The 27,080-nt window shown below is 37.9% G+C and overlaps 1 protein-coding gene across 1 annotated transcript in view; it reads right to left on the reverse strand.

Moving 5' to 3' along the window:
- The window catches only part of STARD9 (StAR related lipid transfer domain containing 9), a 99,088-nt gene that overhangs the window by 25,116 nt on the left and 46,892 nt on the right, over positions 1-27,080 (reverse strand). The window contains exons 10-23 of the mRNA XM_009950116.2: positions 24,269-24,341; positions 23,292-23,359; positions 22,193-22,290; positions 21,776-21,976; positions 21,265-21,362; positions 19,007-19,084; positions 18,164-18,238; positions 17,274-17,453; positions 13,364-13,415; positions 12,365-12,502; positions 11,368-11,450; positions 10,242-10,345; positions 7,982-8,029; positions 633-823 (exon numbers count right to left, since the gene is read on the reverse strand). Coding sequence (XP_009948418.2) covers positions 633-823; positions 7,982-8,029; positions 10,242-10,345; positions 11,368-11,450; positions 12,365-12,502; positions 13,364-13,415; positions 17,274-17,453; positions 18,164-18,238; positions 19,007-19,084; positions 21,265-21,362; positions 21,776-21,976; positions 22,193-22,290; positions 23,292-23,359; positions 24,269-24,341 — 1,487 coding nt within the window. The remainder of the gene's footprint in view (positions 1-632; positions 824-7,981; positions 8,030-10,241; positions 10,346-11,367; positions 11,451-12,364; positions 12,503-13,363; positions 13,416-17,273; positions 17,454-18,163; positions 18,239-19,006; positions 19,085-21,264; positions 21,363-21,775; positions 21,977-22,192; positions 22,291-23,291; positions 23,360-24,268; positions 24,342-27,080) is intronic.

A 27,080-nucleotide genomic window follows, 5' to 3' on the forward strand; every position in this document is an offset into this window, starting at 1 on the left:
AATGAGTGAAATTCACTAAAAACATGTGAAAATGGTCTATATCATTACAGGTGACATTGTCAATGAAATGTGAAAACAGCACCTCAACCGACACACGTCGCTATCTTGGAAGTGCTACTTGGTTCCTATTGCATCCTGTTGTTAGAGCAGTTTTCCCAGAAAGCTTATGGTAGGAACTACCACACTCACCTCAGTTTCAGTCTCCCAGAACAACTCATTGGATGAACCAGAAAAGCTTAAAACACAGTAGCAGACTCGGTGTACACTGCAACATGGCAGAGTTGCGCTACAGATACGAGGAGAGCAAAGCTGCAGGGAGGCAGGACGGGGAGCAGCTTGGGAGACAAGAGGCTCGATGCCACAGGGGAGTAGCATGCTGGTGCTGTCTCTCCCAGCAGTGACCTGCAGAGCTAATTAAACAGTGCTGCTGGTGCACCGCAAAGGAGGCCCGTTAGTCCTGTTAATCAAAGCTTAATAACTGTTCTCAAGAGAAAGGCAATTCTAAGAGAAAACTAGTAATAAGCCATAATAAAAGTTCCACCCATAATATGAAGCATAACCAGGACAAAAACATCAAGAGGATGGAAGAATGCAGTAATGGAAGAGAGAGGGGGGAAGAGGCAGGTACCCACTTTCTTGGATCTGCTGGTTGATTAGTGCTTGGTCATTTTCTAGTTCCCGCTCTGCTTTGATCTGTCCTCTCAGGATCTGCTGCTTTAAATCCTCAACATAGAGCTGCTGCCGTTGGATTTGTTCTCTGTGGAAAGCTTCCTGGTCTCTCAGTTTCTGCTTGTACTCTTCATGCACAGCATTTATTTCTCTGCTGTTAGAAATGTTGACAGTGAATTTAAACCAGAAACTAATACCGAACACTTGTAATAAAACAAGCCATCTTACTAAACAAAGGTGGACAACGTTCAAGATACTGTTTTGTTCAGTAGGGGTGCATTATGACAAAAACTTGTGATGGTGAAGTAGCGGTGTATATACATGTCACAGCAGGCTACAATCCTGTAAGTATCAAAAATGCCAGCAAACATGAAAGCTTTTGTGGTAAAGCAGAAAATTCCATCACTAGAAAGATGAATTTTAAAAATCTTGTCATTTTACATTTTCATCTGCCAAAAATGAAATTGGTGAGGGGCGTTGTTTATGTTATAAAATTTTATAGTCATTATATAGGATATTTGTCATCTAAGCACTTCAAAGTGCTTTACAGAAATGACAAACATTCTTTGCTGTTTTCAGATCAAAAAACCTCCAACCTAGAAAGGGTCACAGGCATTGTTGAAATTACACTGACAGTCTCTGGTAGTACCAAGGAAAGAACTCGACCACCCAGTTCTGTTGGATGCAACAACTATATTAGGTTGCTGCTTCTATATTTGAAGCAGAACTGTGATAAGAAAAGTGATTAACCTGTGAAAAAGTGCCTTACAGTCCCCTCCAAGATGTTTGGTTCCTGACCGCGTGACAGAATTTTACACACGCGCACACACACATAGTAACAACCAAAATAGTATCTATTCAATAGCATGGTCCATGATAATATTAAAAATAAATTAACCATCTGAAAGGAATATGTATTCTACCTGTCCACACATTATCATCAGAAATTCTTAATATTAAAGTTATATAGAAAGGTGATATGATCTTTGCCTGTTGTTTTGTTTACATTATTATACGTAAGCTCAGAAAATTAAATCTTTAAGTCTTGAAAATTTTTTAATTATATTTTACTAATTAAGTAAATTATGTATTTGTTACATTTTTAAAGAAAGCAAAGGTATCAAAACTCTTAAGTGTCCCTGAAGGTCAAAAGAAAAGAAAAATATAATTTCAAAGGGAATGCTTTGGAAACATCATGTTGTTTGTAAAATCATTACCAATACAAGGTCACCTGTATGAAAAGAGCATTTGACCTTTTCTACACAGGAATTAATTTGACATCTCTATTTAGAACTGTAAGCATGTGTTCAAAGCAACCATTTCTACAGCAACAACTTTGATTCTGTGTGCTAGATTAGCAGATAAAACAGATGAAACCAGTAAGCAGATGAAGTCTACAAATCTTCTGGAGTATCTTTACACAGAACATACGTTTCACTTTCTCAAGAAGCAGTGGGAAAGCCTCACTGCATAAAAGTCCTAACGTTCTCAATAATTTACAATATTCCTGTGACTCTCTTTCGCTCAGCTGAGGAAGACAGAATCCAGTTTGTTTTTAACGTTTGTGTAAATGTAATGTTGGTGAGAATAACTGAAAAGGAACATCTTCTGTTCAATTGTCCGGCATGGTGCAAACAGCCAGAGCACAGACTTTTCTACTGTCATCTGCTAAGTGGTTTGCGTCTGTTTAGGACCCACAGGAACAAATTCTAAGAATAGGCAGCTCCAAGATCTATTTGTCCTTGGCTTGACTACAAAGATACCAACAATCTGTAATTTGTAATTGTTTCCTCCAGGATAAACTTTAACTGATCCCCAGGAAACAGGAGTGGGATGCCTCATTTCTCATTCAGCTGAAGTAGGTTTGAATTGACACTTCATTGCAGCACTGAAATGCTCATATGGCCATTACAGATCTCCAGCTGTTCAGGTATTTGTAATGCCACCAACTACTGGGGGACAAACTCAGAGGTTAAAGCTGGACTGGTTAACTACAGAAGAATCACTTTTCGAACACAGTATTAAATCTGAAGGATCTTGTTTAGGAAAAGCTCCCATGCTTTTAATGATAACTCTGAGAGAGGCTTTCCTTGAATGTGGCTTCCAGGTTGTCTTCCATATTTTCCAAAGGAAATGTAATGGATCAGCCATATAACCTGGAGGTTAAAGTATTGATCTGAGACAAAACTTCTCTGATTTTGGAGCCATTATATCACTTCTGTGCTTTCACATACTTAGGCTGTAAGGTCTTCAGAGGAATGAGGACTGCCTCTGGATGCCTATGCACTAAACCTCACAGAGCCCTGATGTCAGCTGATGCCTCTTCTTGCTGATACATTAAAACTAATAAACCTTAATAGCTATTGTAAATGTTAAGTCTCTGCACACACTCTGTTGACGGGGTAGTCTGTAAGCTGTTTTTCTAGCAGACATGTTAAAGCTCTGGTTCCTATGGTGCTATGAAAGTTGAAAAATGTGAGTCTAAATTTGTTACTGGACAATTGCATAACCTTGGGCAGTCTGAGACACGTGTGAAAGAAGCAAAGTACATTCATCCATGAGGAGTGATGAAGATCCATTAACATGATGAAATATCAGAAAGTCAAGTATCAGAACAGCTAATTTCTATTAATTTACCATTATTATCACCATTCTGTATGAGATTGGCTGAAAAGCAGAGCATGACAGTAAAACAGTAGACACAGAATTCTTGTTCTGCACCTATTTACTGAAATTAGGTAAAATAAAATTGCTCTCACAAAATGTCTTATATTCTTCCTCACCATGACTTTTAGCTCTCAGCCATCCTTTCTGTAAAATCAACCTATCAAATTCAAACTGTTTACAAATTGGGCCCCAGAACATTTAAGGATATGAAACAACTCAGTGTTGCATTCCAATCCAAAGAGCTCACGCTGCTTGCAGAGGTGGTTAGGTAACATCTGTTAGCAGCTGGGAGAGGGTCTCAAGCTCTTCCCATACTTTCCAACAATGTTGAAACCACCACCCCACCCCCCCCATATTATAAAGTATCAGAGAATAAGCAACACAAACGATGCACATAGAAGTATGTTGTTTGCTGTTCTCAGCAGCACTAGCATATTCCCTCATGTGTCTGGTAACGGCTTTTTGCTGAACTCACATGAAACTGTAAGATCCTTTCCAACAGGCATGTGTGTTTGCACAGAGAGCAGAACATGACGCAGGCCAAACTGATGTTATTAATCACAGCTCCATACTACGACTACACCCCAAAAAGGCAGAGTACATTCCCATACTTCACTTTAAACCTTGGAAAACCAAACACAGTACAGCAACCTTTACAGTATTATTACTGCTTTTGTTCTGGTGATGTAGTGGTACAATTCTTTCTCTCTAAGGTTAAAGTTTCTGTAATAAAATACTGTTGCTGAAGGTATATACAGGAATTGCAGTTCTGCTGCTATGTCAGTGCTTCTTTGCTTCACCTCCTAATTTTAAATAGTACAAACCAAAAACCAGGCAGGGCAGTAAAACAGGTCTGAATACAGAGATTGAACATTAATCACCTTTTTACGAAGTTGCTTCTTAAAGAGGGTTTTCTCAAGTGGAACAAAAAGATAATGAAAAATTCATGCAGAGACACTTACATAATACAGCTATGCCAGAAGATGTTTTTCCTCTGGCTGTGAGACTACGGACTATGAGAGCAAAATGACTGGCTGGTTTAGGTTTGGAATATAGTTCTGTCTCTCGCAGAAACATCTGAAACCAAGATTATGAAGTAAGAATGCTCCCTTTCTACCTTTGAACATGCTATGTCACGTCAACACACTCCTGCTGGTTTGTGGAAATAACACGACAAATTAAACTAAAAAACGAGGTGACAATAGCCCAGAAAGAAAAGAACAGATTCACACACAATTCATAAATCACCTAACAGACAATTTAAAGAACAATCAGTTTGTGTAAGACATGTTTGAATGATTAACTAAAACCAAATAACAATCCAATTAACATAAGAATTTAGCCACATTCTGTAATAGGTAATGACATCACTCATTTCTTTCATCTAAAGCATCTTAAATCAGATGTACTGTTAAATTTAGACTTTGAATACAGGAACACTACAAGATACAGGAATCAAGCACAGACCAGTTTCTGCTATTGCTTGTATTCCTGCCTTCCCACATAAGCAATCTACGCTCGGTATAGTTCTATCAGGAAATAATATAACCTCCAGACAAACATAAAACAAACAGCTTCATTTCTGTAGATACCAAGACGTATGTAAAATCTTGGTTTCACAGAACTGGCATACAGCATATAAAAAAAAAAAAGCAACCCTGCATAGAATTTCATTAAAGCATGCAGATTTCTAGGTGTACCAAATGCAGCAAGAAGTGTCAACAGTTACCCCTCTGCCAAGTAAACCTTTAAAAACAGCAATGAAAATTACAACAACAGAAAGACACCAACATTAAACTAAAGATAATCACAAATTACTGAGAAAATTTTCATATTATACCAATGCTGCTGGATTGTTTTTCCATCTCATTTTTCTCTTCACAAAGTTTGCGTGATGCATGCTAAACGAACCATCTGTAAATCCACATTTTTTTCCAGCCTGTTTTGTCGTCAGCTCTCCGGGATCCTATTGTGCAATTCTCCTCCCCTCTTCCCCAAACACTTCTACTGCTGATGCAGAGGCTGGCGGCTGCTACAGCATAATGCAGTTTTCAGTAACTATGGCAGCAATACCTCTGTGGTGAGGCTGAATGCCTTCTGCAACAAAATCTTAAGGCTCAAATACAGAAACTCCAGTGAAAATAACCACTGTTGCCAAAACCTGAAATTTGCCAGTTCTCCCAAAGAAAACATCAGTCAAGTTGGCATCCCTATCCTTCTGTCTGCCTAGTCTTCAAGTCCATTTTTCTTTTATAAATTATTTTTTCCAGGGGATGAAGAGTTAATAATAAAGCAGAAAAAAAAGATGTTGGCAAGGCATTTTGCACCCTTGTAAATCCCAGCACTGCGTGCAATTACAAGTCAGGATTACAAGCCTATCCACTGACACACATCCACCCCCGCCCCATCCTCCCCCTCCACCCGTGTCCAATCCAGGGCCCTTCCTGCAGGGCCTCAGAGCATCACGCAGCAGCAGGCACCATGCAGCTCCACGGGATTGTACATTTGCTTCTGCCTAGCACAGAGGCTCAAACCTCTCTCTTCTCCCTAAAGCAAAGGGAAGAGTGATGAAGGAGATACAAAGACCTTGTATATCACCTCCTCCAGCCTCCTGAAGCAATAAAACTCACACAATTCAAAGCAAAAGCTAGGGGGTGGTGGGAACCAGAAATCAGTCAAAACAGCCAGCAGAGTCAGAAACTGAGAATTAAGGGACCTTTGGAAATGTACACACGGAGTAATCCCCTTCACAGATGTTACCACCAGGTGAAGAATCATGTGGATTTCTGATTAGCTGGTTTGCTTACACAAAAAGCACACCTGTGCATTTTTTTGGTTTGTTTCTTTTTTTTTTTTTTTTTTAATCCTTCTACACAAAACCTCATTTTTCTCTTTGACTAAGCCCCCAAAACAACAGTAAGGCAACAACTTATTTAAGGCAACCCTTTAAATATACTTCTAAACCAGATCTCTTTTTGACAAGGAGTCACAGGCACAAGACACAGCCACACACTCCAGTAAAGGTCACTGCTGCCTTGCTAAATTCCAGTTCAGCTGGAACTATAATCTATCACAGGTTTTCCCCTTATGATTTCAGTTATATATAGAATCAGTCAGTTCCCCTGCTAACTCACTATACGTGATTCTGCTGTAAGTTGTAGAGTTGTTGCAACTGACACAGTGCATTTCTCTACGAAATGAAATATTTGAGGGATCCTTTAAGAGATGCAAAAGATTTCTTTAACTTGTATTTGTAGAGCACTTTGAAATTTTCAAACGAGAGCTGTTAGTAAGAATTCAAGAGTATTATTTTAAAAAATGTTAGTTGGACGTGTTAACTATACCACATTAGAATAGTAATTTTGTTGTGTTCTCCAGCATCAGATGCCATATCTACGGGCACCATTTCCTTTCTAGTTCAGTAGATTTTCACACATTCTTATGATTATTTTTTTTCCCCTGGTTTAACAATGTCGGTATTTTCAAGGAAAGAGATCTTAAACATGTTCCAAGCAGCTAAAATTAATTCAGTGTACTGCTATACCATTGGACTCCAATAGAACAACTCCTGTTTTTTTTCAAACCAGCAAGAGAACAAAATCAGGGTATATATTTATATGTAGTAGGGTATTAAGGCAATGACAGAAGCAAGAACTTCATTATCTACTTATTTGTGGTGAAGCTATCATATGATGACTGATGCCAGTCACAAGCCTTCTGTGTGTTTGCTGGCTGACAACAAACACCAGAAGTTTGAAGTGCTGGGGCTCAGAATTCTGAGTACGGTGTAGGGGCAAGCAACCAAGTAGGAGTACAACGAATCACACCCCTTTTCGAGGAAAGTTACATGCCTAAAGTTTTAATATTTGGGTGCAATGGCAGAAATCTGTTTTCTCTCTCATTTCTCAAAATATTTTAACATACAATTAGAGATTGGACTGGTAATTCAACCCATGAAAAGCAGGTAAGAGAAATGTCACCATACTGAGAGCATGGGAGGTAAGACTGCAAATAATCATTACAGTAATATATATGTTCATGTGTTCTGAAATTCAAAAAAAAAATCCAGAAGAAAGCAAAGTACCATCAGTTCCTGATTAAAGAGTACTTAAACTCATGGAAGCCCAACAACTTCCGAATGACTTTTTGTTGCAGCTGCTGTGCTTATTTGCATGAATGAACCATGTTTTATGCTAGGACTTCTTTTTTGGACTCTTCCATAAAGCCATTTTCTTCTCACCAGAAAAGAACTCAATTTGTCCAAGGAATTTTCAATATTCTAATGAGTATTCATAGTATCTACTAACTACATCAAATCTAACATATTTTAGGGTTCTTATATAATGCAAATTGGTGGCAGCGTCAGCGTAAACCCCACTCTAGTCACGGCTTTAAAACACAGGTTACACATGCCACAAGGTGCAAGCCATGTGCACAAGATCAAGTATGAAGAAAGAACATGGTTACAGAGACCTGCCTATAACTCAGCTGCGTGTACAGATTCTTGTTTCAATACAATAAAACAAAGGTAAAGCTTGAAGCCTAGTTTGCATCTCTTCTGGAGGTAATCAGTGTAGCATAGGAGAAAGACAAATCTAGAGGGACCAAAATATTCAGCATGATTTAGGCATATCAATATTCTTACCTTAGTTCAGGAGAACATTTGTCTTCTTTACAGTTTCTACATTTTTGACTGTAAAAACAAAAATAGGAAGTCATAAAGATGTCCAAAAAGAGGGCAAGAAAACTCCACTGAAGCCTATTATACAGAGATATTTTAATTTTCTGTAGTGGAAGACTCTAAGATGCAGATTGCTAGCAGCTGGGAGCGAGTGCATCAAGAGCTATCAAGTGAGAGGGAGGAGAGAGGGAGAGACACACACAGAGCTTGCCCTGTTCTTTTTACTCTAAGCATCTCTTTCTGACAGAGACAAGGTCCTGCACTAGGTGCACTTTTTACTAATGAGCAAATAAGCACTCCCTGTAGTCCACTTAGTCCTGCATTACTGTTTGCAAAGTACCTCAGACAGACCTTTAATACTTGACATTGACTTTTCTTCATGAAAGCTGGACATTTGAGAGACCACATATATCGCATTTTATTCTCACATTGTAGAGCTTTGGATAGATAATCCCAATCATAACTCCTCCCATGAGCAAAACCACTTGTCTGGACAGAAATACAGGCTTACTATAAAGGAAGGCTGAGCGGATCAATTCAGTTTACCTTTGCCAAAAAAACGTTCAAGAGGAAAAAGAGCACTGGACTATGTAAGGTGAAGGACAACTAATATTAGACATAGTTTATAGCTTATTCCTGTAGGAGAAGGACATTTATAAAAATCAAACAAATGCAATATCATAATGCTTTTCATTTCACTGAAGTAACCATTTGAAACCCTCTAGGTAAGTATGAGGGTAATGCTAAGCAAAGTAATATGCATAGTCCTGTCCACGTGATTAAAAAATTGATCAACATAAGCAAATCCGCTGTCTGAACATGCTCTGAGGAAAAAAAAAAAAAAATCAATCAGAAATGTTCTTCAGTTTTGTCAGGTTAAAAAGGGGAAAACCAACTGCAATTCTGTACTAAACTTTTCACAATGCTTCAGGACTTCTGCAGGTTTTTTCAGGACCATCAACAAATTTCTGTGACAAAAGCTCCATCTCTGATGTTTATACCCATGTAAGGAGCATCTTGGTATCCACTTTTGAAGGTCATTAGACAAACCCTTATTTTTAAATTCTTTGTAATTTTTACAAAGAAAATAACAGCAGTGATGTTAAAATGTACCTCAGTAAAGAAACAAAATGACATTTTGTATAGAAACATCACTACAGCAAATGAAAAGCAAATGCAGAGATTAGACACATTAAAGAGAACATATAGAAACACACTATCCAAGGTGCAAAGCAAGCCACTTGACTAAAGTATGAAGAGATGTTCAAAACAGAGATAACATTTTATGCTCATAAAACCAAGATGAAACATTTCCTCTAGAAAGAGATAAAAGATTCCCAGTATGTTACCACACCACAGACACTCTAGCAAGAAGCAGAACTATCAACACATTATGAATGAGAAGATGGCTGTGTCTTGCCTTTAACAGGTCAATTGAATGTGTCAGGCTGAGAGGAATGAGAAAAGAGAAAGAACCCAATTACATGGAATTCTGTGATATTCTGTTTTCAATGTTATGAACTGAAACACAGGAGATACCTTAATTCATTTTCCGGATACACATTAATCACTGTCTTCATCACACCAAGCCTTTCCCTTTCAGAAAGGCTCTGCCATGAGAAGCATACACTAGACACGCTGAGTATAAGCAGCTCTTCCACATTTCAGAAGCAGTCTATGCCTTATTTACTGCTTAGTTTTAAAAGAGGAGAGAATCACAATGGCTTTTTGAGATGAATGGCTTAATGAGGATTTGAACTAAAGGGAATTGATGAAAAAACAAACCTTCTGATTTCCACAACAAATTAGCATGGAAACTGAACTGGTAATAATTACCTTGTCTAAATCATATCTAGAAAAGTCCATGCTGTGCACTGAAGTAATAATATTGTAAAAACTATAGATTAGCTTGTAAATTGAAACAGCTATAATGTGGATGTGTGAGTAAATTGAATTAAGGCTGGCTGACAGTCTCATTGAAGGCATTTTCTTGATTGTGCATCAATATTCATCGTGCATCAATAAATAACTTTTCAGGTTTGTTGCTTGGATATCATAATACTGTCTGTTAGTCAGTTGGCCAATGCACTTTCTCAGACACTTTCATTTGATCACTTGAAAACATGATGGGATCTATTCTATAGACAATTTAGTTTTATCTGAACAAAGTCCTGGTTTCAGACATCATCCCACACAAGAAATTGTTTGTTTGTTTTAAACTCACTTGTCAAGAGAAGAAAGGATATAATGAGGACAATGGGTGCAACTTCCATCCAAGTTGAGCCAGTCCAAAGCTCCACAACTCAGAACGGGTGGGATTTCATTAATCTACAAAATACACAACATGAGAACAAGAAGAAAAAAATATCACAGCAGCCCAGGAACTTCCAAGTTATCACTAATTCCACCATTGCTAACTACTGCGTGCAATGCTGCGTAATACCTCCCATGTGAGTTTATAATCTCACTTACACTTCTGCTTGGGCTTTGATAATTTGCAAAACTGCTAAGTATTTGTTACTGAGTACATGTCGTCTTGTAACTCTGTTTTAACGTACTGCATGTTTCATTAATCAACAAACTAAGAATGAAAACAAATGGAAGTTAAGCCCCTTATCTCAACTACAGAAGTGAGTACAAAAGGACAGCTGAGCAGAAAGTAAAACATGACTATATGAAAATACATTTAAAAGGTAGATTCTTGACAATATCAGTTGGTAATATGGAAATGTCCTAAATCAGAAAATTTACATTCTTTAAGTAAGGTTTTTTAGTTATATATGTCAGGCATTTTAAGAATCATCTATTTTTTTAAATGTTTTTGAACTAGCTGACCAAATAATATCTTGCATTAGTTCCCGATATTAACATACCAAGAAATATTTTATCTATTTCTGATGTATGTAACAATTAAGTGCTTTCAGAGTCAACAATACTCAAGCACTTAATCCCATAAATTTTCCATTTTTTCTAGTATACTTCATTCGAGGTGGAAATGACAGAGAAAGAAGATATTTCTGAAAATTGTCAAATGTGGAAAGATTCTTAACTGGTCTTTTCACTGCGGCATTCTGCCTTTCAGTTTCAATCGTACCGTAGTCATGACCAGAAATAGGAAACATTAAATTATACAAGGGATCTGCATCATCTTTTGCTAAGCACATCTAAAAGAAGCACTAGTGTCCTCCCACAAAAGGTTTAGTGTCATTACAGAGCATTAGATAGAGGAAATGAAGCAAGTGAACATGATGATGAGGAGAAATACTATCTATACCAGGCTTACTTTTAAGAGGGAAAATAATTAAGAGAAACAATGAAGAATCAGGAGAGAATACATTTTTAGAACTTACTGATCTTCTTTGTCTTAAGATAGCAGCTTCTGCTGGGTGATTGAATCTAAACTTATGAGACTTGCCAAGGACAACAAGGGCCCCTGTGAAAAAAAATAATAAAAATTAGAAATCTACAGAGACATAATTCATCAAACAGTTGGTCCCTAGAATGTTAGCAGTTTTTTAACTCCAGTATACAGACTACACTATATACAAACTACAACAGAACAGAATGTTAAAAAAAATATATTCTGACCAACAGCTTTCTGACTGTCACAGAGCAGAGAACTATTTTTAAAATTTGCCACTATGGAACAGCAGTTATCATCCTGTAATGACAGCATCCAAACAAACTAATCTTGGAGATATCTGCAAACTCAACATAACAGTAAATTCCTCGTTCATATTAAAGACCGGCATAACTTCCTATCAAAACAACCAACGCACTGCTGGAAACTTGTTTTAACACAATCTTTTTAAGAATCCAAATCACTGCACGATCCCAGAATCTGGGTTGGTTTATTTTTATCTTAAACAACCTGAAAATATAGGAGCCTGATCCATTTCATCTGAGCTCGTTCACCATAGCCTATGACTCAGTGGATAGCACCCTCCACCTAAGCACACTGTGAAAATGCTGAAGGTCATTTCAACCATATTACATAATTGCCAAAAAACCCCACTAGTGGTCAGCTCACTTAGAGCCAGTCTCCACTACTTTCCACAACAGTGCCTCTGACTACAAGTCTTCCGTTTTCAGAAGACTACAGAATACTGCTGTCAAAAGGGGTCTCAATATTGTCACCTACATCTTCATTTTACTTTCTGTGGGGCACTTAATTTATTTGTCCCAGTCTGGAAGCTCTAGCCGTGAATCAAACGTTGTGGTACTAGGCAGCAGTAGGAGACTGAGAGGTGTATGTTTTAGATCTGCATGAGTTCCATAAATCCTTTTCTCTAAACTCCAGAGGCAAGTTGATTATAAAGCAGCATTCACAGAAAAGGCAAGCCTTACCTTGTGACAGACGACATGACCCAGTGACTTCACATCCGTTCACGGTGCAGTGTGCGCCCTGAACTGGTCGCAGTGTCACAATCCCACAGTTGTTGTCTATCATACAATGATCCCTTTCAATCCACCGTCCCTGCAAAACTATAATGTATAGATTTATCTCACCTGTTGAAGGGGTTGGGTTTGCACTATTTTCTTCAAAATGAAGTACTATGCACTGTTTGACACTATGACTACATACTTCACACCTCAGAGAACTATGTCTTGTGCAGAATATGGAGATTAAATTGTCGTCTTTGAGTGCTTGCCAAGTACCCAATCATAGAAAAAAACTTTCTTCACTGAGAACAGTGAGATTGCTCTTTTAAAGCGTTTCTGGTTCTGGAAAACCATACACTACTTTCTGATTTGCGAGCTGATGTGCAAATTCTTCTATTGTGCTGAATTTTCTTATGGCTATTATGGCATTTATTGTTTATATTTTACTAACCTACTGGCAGAAAAGAATCAAAATTTCACAAGTTTCAAGTCTCTATCATAATTTCTAGCTCTTGAGATTGACTGTTAAAATTAAGAGCAGAAATGAAATGAACTAAAAATTATTCTGAATCATTTGGATTTTATATCTAAAATACTCTGCCCAAGTAGAGTTGAAAAGCATTTTCAGTGGCTCATGATCACTTGTGCCACTATTTTGGGACAGAACATACCAAGATTGGGATGTTGGACGAAGATATTTTTAAACTCTAGTGTAGCATTCCAGAAGTGGGAAGAAAATTCTGAAAAGATCTCAATTAGGTCAAGACCCTTAATTTTTTGACCTCTTAAACAAAAAGTAACTGAAAGATTTTAGCCAACTTAAACAATTACCCTCTTCTACTTACTTTCTTCTATAAAGAAAGCTGAATAACAGAAACATTACCTAGCTATTACACATGACACATGTAAATCTCGTCGTTTGACCTGACCATATAATAATAATTTGTAGTATCATTCTCTTACCAATGTCTTGATCTTGGTCTGAATCACTTCTTCCAATTTTGGTTGTTCCTTCCTAAAATAAGAAAAGAAGTAATTTAAAAGTTGGTTACTGATGGTGGATTATATATAATAATTTAAAAAGCTTTGGTGCAGCATCTTAGCAAACACCTGAAATAAGTCACCTCTGAATGACTGAATTGTTTAGAGCAAACTCTAACTACCGCTTCATAATACTTCAGCCTGCTCTTCCCCATAGTGATGCAACTATTTATCCTGCAGCTTTGTCATCTTCTATTACAACTCCAGTAGATGAAGTAACCCTCAGTGGATGATTTTTGGACTGTGCTTGAGATAAATATTTTGAATATGAACACATGTTCTGATGCTTTAAACTTTTACAGTGAGACTTCTTGTTTGCAGAAACAAAACAGTTCTTTTTATAAATACCCATGCAGGAAGAAAGAAGCTGCAAAATGATTATTCAGTTAACTAGGCTTTTCAGACAGAAAAGTAACAGAATTCCTATTTTGTAAGGGAACTTTGACTTGAATTCTTCAAACTAACTACTAAAGGAGAACTTTTTTCCGAAACTTAAATGACATTTACAAAAAGTCTTGGTGATTACAGTATATTGGTAAGTTCCCAAACTTGAAGATTCAATAACTTCAAAGAAAAGAACTGCCTAGGAACAAAAGTCTCCCGGACAAGCAATCTCAAACCATATTATGGGCCAGTGATGAAAGGGAGACAGTATTCTTACTGTACAGTGCAAATATCAACAAAACAGAGTAATTTAATCAATACTATGAGAAAAAACTACCAAAAAGCAATGAATTTACTACCTGTCTAGTATGTTCCATTCTATCATGTTCCTTAGGAAAACAAAGCAAGATCATTTTCCAGCTCTGAAGAGACACTATACTTGATTATTGTAAACTGATTGGTGAATGTGCTCTAAAATAAATTCAGCAGCCAGTCTTTTAGTCATATTAAAACTAATTATGGTCATTAAACTAATTGATTTTTGTATTCTCATTAGAATAAATTGACTATGCTTTCTGCTTCAAGCATATTATAATCTAGATTTAAAGGTGAAGCAAGAAGTAGTAATCAGAAACCTGAAGACTGGGAAATGGGAAGCTGTGCATTACTGTAAGATGATGCATTTACGGGTAATTATGGGTAAATCACAGTGGTTTTGTGCACTGGAGGGAAAGGGAATGATTATCATTCAGTTCCTCACAGAGCTCAGCTATCTGAACCAACTAGCAGCGCCCTCTCCTACAAGCCCTGCTGAGACTCCCTTGCTGGAGAGGCTGAAAGCTGGGTTGTGCTCAGTGCCCCTGCTTTGCAGTAATTATCAAGTTACATGTCAGCTTAATGTTCAGTGAACTCAACCACAAAATATCCACTGGCTTGGCCACAACATGTAGAAAACCTATGAGCTATATGGCCTTTGACTCACCTCACACAATCAAGTGAGTTAGCAACACGTACTTCATACAAAGAGAAGTAAACCAACTCCTAAAAGACTTCTTTATGAATTATCTTCCTGACTAAGCAGAGAAATAGTTATCATAATTCCAAAAGAAACTTTTTTCTAATGTGCTGCAATAACTCTCTGGTAACACAATTTAATTCAGAAAAGCGTATTTCAGCAGTGTTGGCTCATGAAATTCATAACAGCATCCCAGTTAGTGGAGTGATTCTGAGTGAGTTTAAGTATAACTAAAAATTGCAGCAAGGGTACGGATAAGACACTAGCAAACTAACTCAACTTGAAGAAGAAAAAACGAAAATAGCCATAACCCAGGCCCATGTCGATTTCATTTTTTCAAATGCTCTCACTGAGTTAATAATTTAAATATTTATACTCTTTCCTAATTTAATATTGAGTATTCTACCTGAAAAAGTGCAAGACAGATGACTCAGATGAAACGATGAGCAACTTCACCTTAACATAATCAGGGTACGTCTTCATATCTGTTGAAGTGCTATTGTTACCCTCTGCTGGCAGTGTTTCCTGGCTAAGGGTAGCATTCTCAAGTTGCTTTATGGAAACATAAAGAGTGACATTGCTTTCCCCCTTCCGTTTTGGGAGTACTCCAACTCGCAAAAATGTTTGTGAAGTACATCTTTTTCTAAAACAATGTAAACGAATCCCATATTTTTAAGCTATGCAAAAAGGCCAGTTAAATTACAGGGAAAATACATATCTTTGTTAACGAAAGCCAGAAAAAAAAGCACAAAACCTAAGAAAGAAAGGTTCTCTAAGCACAGGTACAGCATTGATTAGTGCAATTAATACTATGGAATATCAAGATAAAAGAGTAACACAATGTTTATTCTACATGATCTGAAAGCTGCTGCCATGACCTGTCTCTAGAAGCACAATGTAAAGTGCTGTTATATGTGGAAGCCCTAACATGTAAGGAACCACTAACGTTTTACCTTCTTGCTGTTCAGATGAAGGTAAAAGACATCAGAGTCTAAAAGATGCAAAGCACAAAAAAAGAAAAAGCAGCATCTAGGAGGAAAGAAAGAGGGGACAAAGATGTTAGTGTGACAGAGAGACACTAATGACTTCAGAAGGTGACCCTTCACACTAGGTTTCTCCATTAAAACGAATATCTTTAAATCACTCTAGGCATTGTCAAAATTAGTATGTGAAAATATTTGCTGTTTCCAAAATGGCACATAACGGAAGAACATTTAAGTAGCAGTAATTACTTTTAATAAATATTTAATGTTAATGTAGGATTGAATAGCTCAAGTTGCATGTTGATCAGCACTGGACATTATTACTTGGCCCCTAATTATTACCTGGCACAATTTCTTTAGTCTGGCATGAGAAAAACTAAAGGTTTCTCTTTCAACATTATAAAGAGCAGCGTGATTTCTGTTTCAAATATTTGTTGCAGCTTTTTAACAGGAAAAAAATAACCTTGTGTCCCTAAACCATATAAAGCAGCACAAAACCTAGATTGGATTAAGATACTGTATTAGTAGACAGATACATAATTTTTAACCATATTTAACACATTTTTTGCTAATGAGTGCACCTCTGTAGAGGTGTCCATCCATTATTCCTTTTACATTAAACAGCATCAATATATCATTAATTTCCATTCATTTAAACAACATTAAAAAGTTAAAGTCCAGCTTTACAACAACTTATTGAAAAAAAAAAAAAAAATCCCCTAAAACTATTTGACCTAGCCATGCACATCATAAGCCACCATGTGGAGTAATATACACACAATGTTATGAAAGTTTCTTGGTGAAAACCTTGCCTTAAATGAGCAGCTACACAGCAAGACAATATTTATGAGGACAGGATTTCTACCTAATCCTGGAAAACAGCCAATCAAGTGGGATCAGAAATAACTAGCACTCAAGCTACGTATCTGGAATCTACTTGGCAGGCCTGGAAGGGTTAAAAGAGCAATATATAGAAGTCATTGTCAAAGTGAGCTTGTGCTTGTTAAAGCTTACTTTTATCTTTGATCTATATATATACAAGTACTCCAGTCTCAAGTACACAAGTGCCTAGTAAAATCTGGTCCTAGTAAAATCAGTGTGTCTGCTATGCTTTAAGCACCATCCTTTCCGTTTACACACACGCACATGCACACCTGTCCTCATGCTTAGTGGACAAACTACTAATGCTTAATTTGAGTATTTTGCCTTGCTTATGATACATTATCAAATAGTCTGCGCATGCATTTGTAAGAGGTCAACTTATTATTCCATATATTAATTCTTCTCCTCCTCCATTTTCATGTATCCTTTTCTGCTCTTTTCCCCTGTTATCTGTGCATCTTCTGGGCCGTGGCCTTTATTTTTTTGATAGCTGTTGTTGTAACGCCACCTTAACCAAAACAGTGGTTTTGAATTCAAGAGGAAAATAAGACAAGTGACAATATCTCACCCTGAGATGATACAGCACCACTCCTGTGCTAAGGATATCGTCATCCATGGCCATTAGATGAGGTAAACTAGAATCTATTGTTACTCCAGCTTTTTCTTTGTTGATGTCCACACTGTATTCTTCCATGATGGCTTTCCTGTCTGTCCACTTGCTTGTCCAGTCTTTGGTCAATTGCTCAATCTCAGAGAATAGGAGAGGAAACAGTTTCACCTACTAAGCACGCTAAATTTTCTCATACGTAAATTTATTCAGAAAGAACAGCATTTTTTCCAGTTACTGGATGAAAATTCTTTCACCAGTTGCAATGCAAGTGTGTTTCTAATTGCAGTACATTTCCATGGCAATAAAAAAAAATCAGGTAAAAACTGCACTACCACCTAATGAAGCAGGTTTAACCTATTGAAGACTCATTCCCAAAATGTCAGAAAGATATATGATCATGTTAACTAGTTACTTTGCCTGTCTTTATGCGAAACTTAAAATAAAGATCTCCAAAACCTTTCCAGGTCATCAGTGATCAAATCTTCTTAGGAATTTCATGACTGCACAGCAATTCCCTTTGAATAAATTGGAGGAGTTTAATCTTAGAAGAGAGGCTCTGTACAATGAATTACTGTGATATATTCAGGCAGTTTTCAAACAAGGAGTAGATTGTGCAAACTTAGTGACACATAATGGATAGTCTCCGATTAAGGACACAAGACTTTCATTTCAAATTGGTAGAGAGCACCCAACATGCATTAAGGATGGCAGTTTCCTGCATATTCAGAGCAAACAGGAAAGGATTAGGACAAAAACATTTTCACTGTGGTTTCAGAACTACGGCAATGCTAGCCTCCTGGGGCCAGTGAAACAAGAAAGAGTTACAGCAACAAATACATCATATGCACCTTCATTTCATTCTGAAGAACCAGCTCAGTCAGATTTCCGTCCCTGTCATCACTCCAAGAAGGACTGGAATTCCTCTGTACAAACAATAGCCACCAAGATCTACATGTTAGTTTCTTTATTCACAACTGGCAGGCATGTTCTTTCACTTTCCAGGAGTTCAAGGAGGTGAACTCAGGAGAAGGAAAGACAAAATACACAGACATTTGATGCTGCCTTCTAGCATCTAGCCTACACCTCTCTAGCTATTGCATGCAAGTTTTTGTGAACAACTAGTGAAAAAGCATAAACAGAGAGATACTTCTGTGTAAGTAAATCCTGTACTGTAATTCCAGTCTCTCCCAGCAAAAATTTGCTCTTCACGGTATGGAGAACCAAGATGCTATTATTATTCCAAAGGAGAAAAACACAAAGCGTGTCAGCTGTATTGTAAGGGTTCACAGATGTTCACAACTTCTTTTGGGGGATTGTAACAAGTCTGGCAATGAAATTACAACAATGACTAATATTTTGTACTGTCTCTGTGCTTTCATATCCCTACAAATAAAATATTTTTAATTTGCGGTATTTCTGGACAACAAAACCATCTGACTCCATGAAAGACAGGCAAGGAAATCCTTTCTAATCATTATACAACTACTTATACTTCAGTATAATCAATATAATGCCAGAAAAAGGAGGATGGAAATGCAGTTACCCTTATAAACATCATAAAATCACTCAGAGAAGTTTCATTTCCCTCCAGTTGCAACAAACATGGAAAGATAAACAGATACAACGAAGGTAAGCTACTGTAGCTACCAAAAGCACCATTAGAGCTCCAGCTGGGAAGTGTTCCTACATACCAGTTCAAAGCTCATCAGCATAGTTTTCAACCTATCAATTTCTTCTCGCAGTTCTCTGATCAGTTTTACATTTGCATCCTGAAACATTGAGACACAGATGTTGGAAAAATCATTCTTTAAAAAATTCTAGCTAAAGAAATCAATGCAGAACTGTTCCAAGAGCCAGGAGGAGAGGAGAACAGGCACACTCACAGCAGTACTCCTTGCTCCACTCTGCCAGGCCTCTGGGATGTATTGCCTCGGGGCAGGTTGTTCCCATCTTTGATAGGTTCTCTTTTCCCATAAACTTTGTTCCATCTCTTTCCTGAACACAGACCTACCACATTGTTCCCATCATGACAGCAGCTGGATACTTCATTACTTTTATGGATTTACCCTCAAAACGTCCCAACAGGTCAGAAAAATGCTGCTATTTCTGTCACGCAGAGGAGAAAATCAGGCTAGAGAAGACTAAGTCAGAATGTCACCAACCATGATATTAAAAGCCCTTGCAGCTGATACACAAAGCTGCCCATTTGTGTGGAGGCATCTATCTCACTTTCAGAGCAAGCATCTCTGCACAGGCAGTTTCTGGAAACCAGCTTTTTGCAGACAGTTCAGGGAAACTTGAGTCAAGAGTCAACTTTCTCTGGGCTGTCAGTGACACTCCGGCTCAGGTCAATTTGCAGTGAGGAGAAGAAGGGAGCTAGCTGAAGGGATAGAGCTAAGGGTCTAGCATGGGCTGTGCATGGCAGTGATGGGCACACAAGCTGGGAGGCTGAGAGCCTGTATGTAACAAGAGGCTAACACAGGAGGATTGTCTTTACTTGCCTGTGGCCTGTCACAGAGTTGAGAACTGCTGCTGCCAAAACCAAACACACCAAACACTAGTGATGTCTAAAAACTAGTTATAGGTGCTGGTAATACAGATGGAAATTAAATTTGGGAAACCTTGGATTAGAAGGGTTTCCTTCTGCCCAAGATTTAACAGAATATTGTTAGGAAAGCAAATAAATTAACTACATCTCTAAGATTCTACCCTTTTATCTACGGATAAAATCTTGATACGCCCAGGCCAAATCACCAAAGAACACTACTGAAGTCGTAAAGTCAACTGCTCAAAGATTAGCAAATGCTGGAATCAAGACTTTTTTTGAAATCTAAATTCAGTCCCCTTAAACAGATACACTGTGATTCAGTCCTTAAGTTACGTGATCACTGCAGGACGGCAGCCTCATGCACAATGCCAGGTGAAGAATGCTTAGTTAAAGAGTAGCAATTCAGGAGTTTTATATTTTTAGCACGTGTGATCTTAGATCTTGATTATGACGTGCTATTTGAATTTTGCTGTGAAGATAGACACAATTACGCATTTCCCCATGGATTTTTTTATGCCAGTTCTCATCACTATAGTGTCTAAAACCTCCACAACTGCTAATCCATCTGTTTTAACAGAGTATCTTTGATTGGGAAAGTTTACATTTTTCCCACATGATAAACATGGATTAGGGGTAAGGATGGAAAGTGAGGAACAAGCACACATAGAAAGTTTGCTTTAAACATCTAGACTAGCATTGAACAAGAATGTTGTATCAGGGGCAGCAACAGAATCCAGTCCTCCAAGACAGCATCAGACTCTCCCCTTAATACCCTGCCACCTTCTAACTTGTGCAGCCTCTGAAGGACCCCTGCACAATCAGATGAACCTGCCATACAGTCAGAGTTCATACCTGGAACAAGCCTATTTTGTGCAATGAATGAAGCTGGGGTTCTGTGGCAAAAATTGTTCCCATGTGTTTAAATGCTCCAGCATTTTGTGTACTGCAAAGGCGACAAATTGAGACTACGTAGGCTACCTTAGACTTGGTATATTAACTTCTGAATTCTCGACTTTGCAGCCTTAACAGAGCTCATTTAACATGTCAAAAGGAAGGGTTGCAAGTGTTATGCACTTATAGTAACAGGTTATATAGTAACAAATAATCCTAAGAGACCTGTAACTCTGCCAATAGGCAAACATATATGTCATAACAATACAAAGAGGAGGATTGAAACTCCTTGGACAGAGGTGAAGAATGTAAAATATGTGTGAAATTCTAAATGCTTTAAGCTGCAGGGGATCAAGAATACTTCCGTAATATCCAGGCTCCTATTTAGCTCTCATTAACATAGGGAAAACAGGTATGAATTTTATTCAGAGAGCAGATATACTGAATAAACCTTAAATAATACACACAATAAAATAGCACAAGAATGAAAAGCAGAACTCAAGGCCTCACCTCATTCACTCTGGGCTTGTTAATAATATTCTTTGCATTTGAAGCATATCTCAAGGTACTCATGGTCTCATTGTAGCTGGAGCTGGCAGGAGAGATAGCTATACACAGAAAACAAATAGAAAAGAAACACTATTTTTAAAAGTAATCAATTTAGCCCATCACTTTTTAAAAAGGTGGATTTTTTTAGTCTCGTTTCTTTAAAAAGCAAAACCAAAAATCAAGGATATTTCATCAAGCTCACAAGAGAATGTCTTCTCAAGACTACATTTATAACTGAATAAATCACTTTAAATCAAAGCTATGATCTTGGAAAGACTCTTAAGCTTAACTTCATGCACAATGAGCATGCCTTTTCATTTCTTTGGGTAACCTATGAAGTATTCACGAAAATTTTTACAAGGACAAATTCTAAGTGACATGGCTGTCTTCTCACTGCAATAGAGATGTATTTTAAGGGGGTAACATTGTGCAAAATGTTAACAATGAATAGAAACCAAACAACCAAACTCACCGGCAATCATAATGGTCTTGGAGTTGCCCCCCAGACTGTCCTTCAGAAGCCAGGTGAGGATGGAGTCACGGTATGGGATGTAAGCTGGTCGCCTGGTCCCACTGACGCTGCCTGTGGAAGGACTGTCCGCATGACTGCTCTCTCCTTCGCTTGTTATGGTGTTTATGCTTTGGCAGCTGCTGAACATTTGTGAATTTTGTGCTGAAGGAGAAATACCACAGAACTCAGAAAAAAGTTATCTTGTTCTGTCATGGCTATTTAATTTTCTTAGATGTCTTTACAATTTACAAAGGCACCACACAGCAGTTCTATTCAGCTTTTTGTTGTAAATATAGATAAACATTAAGACACAGCACATGGTGAGTGAGTCCTGTGATTTTACCACTACCCTTCAATACAAAGAACTACTGTGCTTACCTAGAGTGGAGATCACAATTCCAAGTGTAACTAATGACTTGTTAATATTGGCACCTTCGGTAATTCGATCTTTACAGTAACTGGGATCAGCTCGTTCACTGTAGCACACAAGCATGGAAAAGACAATGCAAACCAAACAAAAATGCGTAATTATTAACATAGAATCAATATGATAACATTATGTGTTCTTTTTCTATCGTACAAGAAAGCAGAAATTGCAAGCTTTGCAGTTAAAAAACCACATGCTTTCAATACTTTACATTGCTCTCTGGTTCAGAAAGTCCAACCAATCATGAGCAAAGGCCACTGGTGCAAACTACTGTTAAAGACCCATCAAACCATAATTTCAAGCCTGAACTGGGCAACCCAATCATAGTGGTTCTGAAGTAAAAACCCAACAACATACACTTCGCAACTCTGCAAGGGTAGATTGGCTCAGTGTAAGATTCTGTATATCACCTCAATACTACTTTCTCTGCTTAGACATTCATGGTGATTTACGTTCTTGAGAAACAAAAACGTCTTGTTCTCCGACTGTTCTATACCTCTACAGCACAACTTCCATCTTTCTGTTCTCTCTCACATCTAGCATAACCACATGTTCCTCACTGAAATGCACAGCTAAGATCAGAGACTTAGGAACTTTTGGAACATAAACAACATAAGCAGTGAGATATGACTATTTTCTCCTGCCCATGCTAGGCAGCCATAAGAAATACATTCCTTTTTTTCTCTCTCTTCAAGCTCAGATCTGGTAATTCCACCAATACCTACTGGAAAAGCCTCTTAATAACAACACAGGGTTGAATGGAATTACTGTAAATGTATGCAACAGCACAGTATTGGATCTGAGGACCCAGGAATTCTGTTCCTCAATGCAATCCAACACCCAACACAGAAGAACAGGTGACAGAGGTAATATTAGCTCAATATTCCTTGTTGCTGTATACAAAAGTCAGGCTTACTTGTTTAGTTTAGTTTAGTTTAGTTAGTACATGTTAGTTTAACGATGTTTTAAAATACTAAATTTCATCTTTTAAGTCAGTACTACCAGCATCTTCAGGGAAAACTGCCTTTTTGCCCCTCAGTATGTTATTACCTGCCTGCAAGGTCCACTAAGTTGATCTTGCTTGCAATTTCAGAGGGGAGATTGTTTTCCAATGTAGCCTGAAATGAAAAATACAAATAAGGAAGAGTATTCCTCTTATTTAATTAATGAAAATAAAATAGGTGCGCTCTTTTGTTTGAGAACGAGTTGTACATATGACTGTCTCACTGCCTTTCTTTTTGACATTGACTCACTGACTATGTTCAAACCATTAACTCAACAGCTTTCTCACCCAACAGAGAAACTACCCTCTTATGCCGATTTCCTCCTGAAAAAAAATCTTTACTGCCTAGCAACTGTGGTTTCTTGTAGATCTTGCAGAGCTATTTTCCACTAATGTATTCCAAAGGTCTTTTGTGAAACTACTGAAAAATGTCCAAAAATGTTCTGTGATTACAGGATGTTAGAAGTGTGAGATAGAAAAGGTCTATTGGATCACTAAACCATTTCCCTGCCAGGGAAGGATATAATTCCTCTAGAGAAAGGGTGCATTGTCTCTGGGAGAGTATTGGATGCCAAATGCTGAAGTGACAAGCACATCTGAAAAGCCGGACAGATAAAAAAATTTTGGTAACTGTTAAACTAATGCTATACTTAATTAAGGATCCAAACAAGTGTGACAAAACCTAACTTCAAACATATTCACACGTCATTTTCAGAGAATCCTAGAAGGGGTATTGCATTTGAAAGGGCTGATTAAGACTTTAAACATTTCTTTTTACAGTGAGTCTTTGGCATTACTTCTGACTATAAGCTTGCATAAAGGAACAAGAATACTTCAGTAAACACTGAACACATCAGGCGGTGTAGGAAGTGTAACACATCTGCAGTGTGATCCAAAGGAAATAAGTAATAGCTTCCACTGAGATTATTACAAACAGCAAAAACCACTGACAAATAAACAATGCACAACACACTGAACAATGCTTTTTGAGAGTGAAAAGGAAGTTGGATTATTTTTAACTAACCTGAGTGTAGTGGATGGTGAAGATAGCATGGGATCTGCTGCTGGCATTGTGAATATGCGTAGCTGCTGTGATTCTAGAAAGAAAAAGAAACCATTCAATTACATAGGCTTGTTTCCCTGTATTCAGGGAAAGCAAAATTAACAAATACAGCAGAAAAATTAAGGTGAAGGCATGTGAAGTGAAACTTGGAGAATATAGTAGGCTGTGTTCTTGGATCTGATGACAGAGTGTACGGCACAGGACCTGGAAGGGTGGAAACAGAGGGTCAGTTATAGGTGGTTTTGTGTACCAGCAGCACTCTGCAGAAATATCTTAAAGCAGCCTTACAGCAGAGGTGGAAGGTGTTGCATAAGGGTAGAACACAGCGCAGTATAGCCAGCAACAGCATCGTAAAATTCACCCCCAACACTACCAAATGTACTGGCACAGTGCATTTTCTCCATATTGTCCCCATTTTTGTTTCTTGGCACTTCAAAGAGTCCAAAAAACTTCATACGTCACTTCTGGGGCTCCCTTCTGTCACAGGGCTGATACAGTAGTTTTACACTGTTAGAGGAGTCCAATGAGACTAGCCAGTCTACCCATATGAGTACCAAATGAATACTGTAATTCAATCATGTAGCACTTGCTTGGCTTTACCACATGACAGACTGGTCATCTGGTTCTAGCCCTCTGACCCACTGCACTCTGGCTAGCAGGTACCAGGCACAAGAGGAAGAGGAGCAGCATCACTCTCCCACTGTTTCTGTAACACAAACTTTTGGAAATTCTACTTACTTTGTTGTTGTTTTGATTAGATAAACCCAAAGAAAGCAGGGTTTTGTCTAGGGCAGAAGCCAGGTCACAGGTCTTTTCCTCTGTCACTCTTGTAGCTTGTCTTGAACATCAGCTATGTGTGAAGCCTTTAACATTTAACACATGCCAAGCTTACCCTCAATGAAAGCAGGCAATTTTAGTAGTGCAGACAAGGACTGTGGAACGACATTTTTGTTACAAGCCCAGCTGTCAGACTACTGCAGAGACCAGTTGCACAAGTGAACAGAGCTGCAGCTGTGCGTACACCACTGAGCCCCTGCCACAGGAGGCCAAAGCCAGGACTCTCCTCCCTATTGCTCTCTGCTCCCCACACCTCCACAGCCATGTGAGTGGGCAATGTCAAGAGCTACAGGCAGTCTAGTGCATCGTGGTTATAAGTGAGCCTAAGCTGAGGAAGCAGGAGAACATGAACTGGTCTCCAGATGTTGAAGGAGGAAGACAAACAATTAGATAAAGGGTAGAAGACAGAAAACAGCTCTACAGTGGGCAGAGAATATAAGGGAACAGCACTGAAGTCTATAAAGCAAAAGAGAAATAGAACGTGTCCCAGGATTTGAAGGAGGAAGTGTTAATACTCACTTGCCTCTGACAACACAGAGGGTAATTGGAGGGCAAGTTCACCTCTCAACTTCTCACAACCCACGTGAGCATTTTTATATATTCTATTGCATCACAGCATGTGGTTTACATTTTAATATTTTTAACTTTTCTAATAGCATTATCTAGATTCATTGGTTGTTTTGCTTTACACGGCACCAGGGCTATGCTTTCGGAAATTTGTATTTCCTGTATTTTGAAAATTTTGTTCTTAAGCATCTGAGATTGAGTCTTGCAAAGTGTCAAGAGAAAAAAAAAAACATAATAGCACTAGAGTTACAACAAAAATAATGATTGCATGTTGCAAATCATATTTGTTTATTTTTTAACGGACAGGTGCAGCCAGAGCAGGGCTGGAGATGGCCTGATAAAACCAGCTGGTAGAAAAAATGCCTTCATTAAACTCTGCTTGTTGTTAGTACAGGAGCTGCCCTCTCCCCAGTGAAAGGCACCACTCATATTCAACGAGAGCTTCACCTCCTATCTTTCCTGTATACTTAGATATGAAGCCACCATGCTCCATCTGCTCCTCTCCTGCCTCCAGCCATATGGGGCAATTGCAACCTGTTCACCAGCTTCTCTATCCCTAAAATCTTGCTGATGTTCATTCGGCATCGTTTCCCAGACTGCAGATGTTTTAAGCAAGTTTGTTTGCATTTATAATGTGCTAACAAATACTCTTGCAGAATATTTCATAAAAATAAAGATTGTAGGTAAACAGGAGTTTCCTGTATATTCCAAATAAGTTTTTGAAAAGTTACTCAGAAAAAGAAGTTACTTGGTTTCATGCGAGTGACAAAGTTTGAAACTTCAGCATCACAAAAACTCTGATTTTGTTTTCATCTTCTGTTTCCTTACCAATGAGACAACTGTAGGATTACACTAGTTGACAGACTGGAATTATTTTGTTGTTCTGAAAAAGTCTCATCTTACCATAGAGTTGCATCTATTGATCGCTACAAGCATGAGCAGAAAAACTTAATCCTGTTGTATATTCTGTTTTTGTGATAATGCAGCTTAGTTTTTAATTACTTTACTGATATTCTAAAATCTCAACCTCTCTTATGAGAAGACTTAATATCAGTTTTGAAACTGTGATTTGTATTTGGAGGATCCTTCCAAATACAACTCTTTTCCACCAGTAATGGCAGTTGTAGTGATACCCAAGGCTGCCTGTTGAAAAAGTAAAAAAGTGTCTTGACTAATGAGAGCCAAAATCATTGGCTTCACCGGTATGCCAATTCCCATAGGTCTCTCATAGCAAACGTGCATGATTTGGACTAAAAACTTAAAAAAATACTCATAAAAAATAAAACAAATAATTATAAACCAAGTACTTTTAGAAATTAAATAAAAGAACAGTATCTTTTCAGTAGTTTAAAATCACTAAGTTATATTA

Source organism: Leptosomus discolor, chromosome 3 (genome assembly GCF_034619465.1).
Source record: "Leptosomus discolor isolate bLepDis1 chromosome 3, bLepDis1.hap2, whole genome shotgun sequence".
NCBI lineage: Eukaryota > Metazoa > Chordata > Aves > Leptosomiformes > Leptosomidae > Leptosomus > Leptosomus discolor.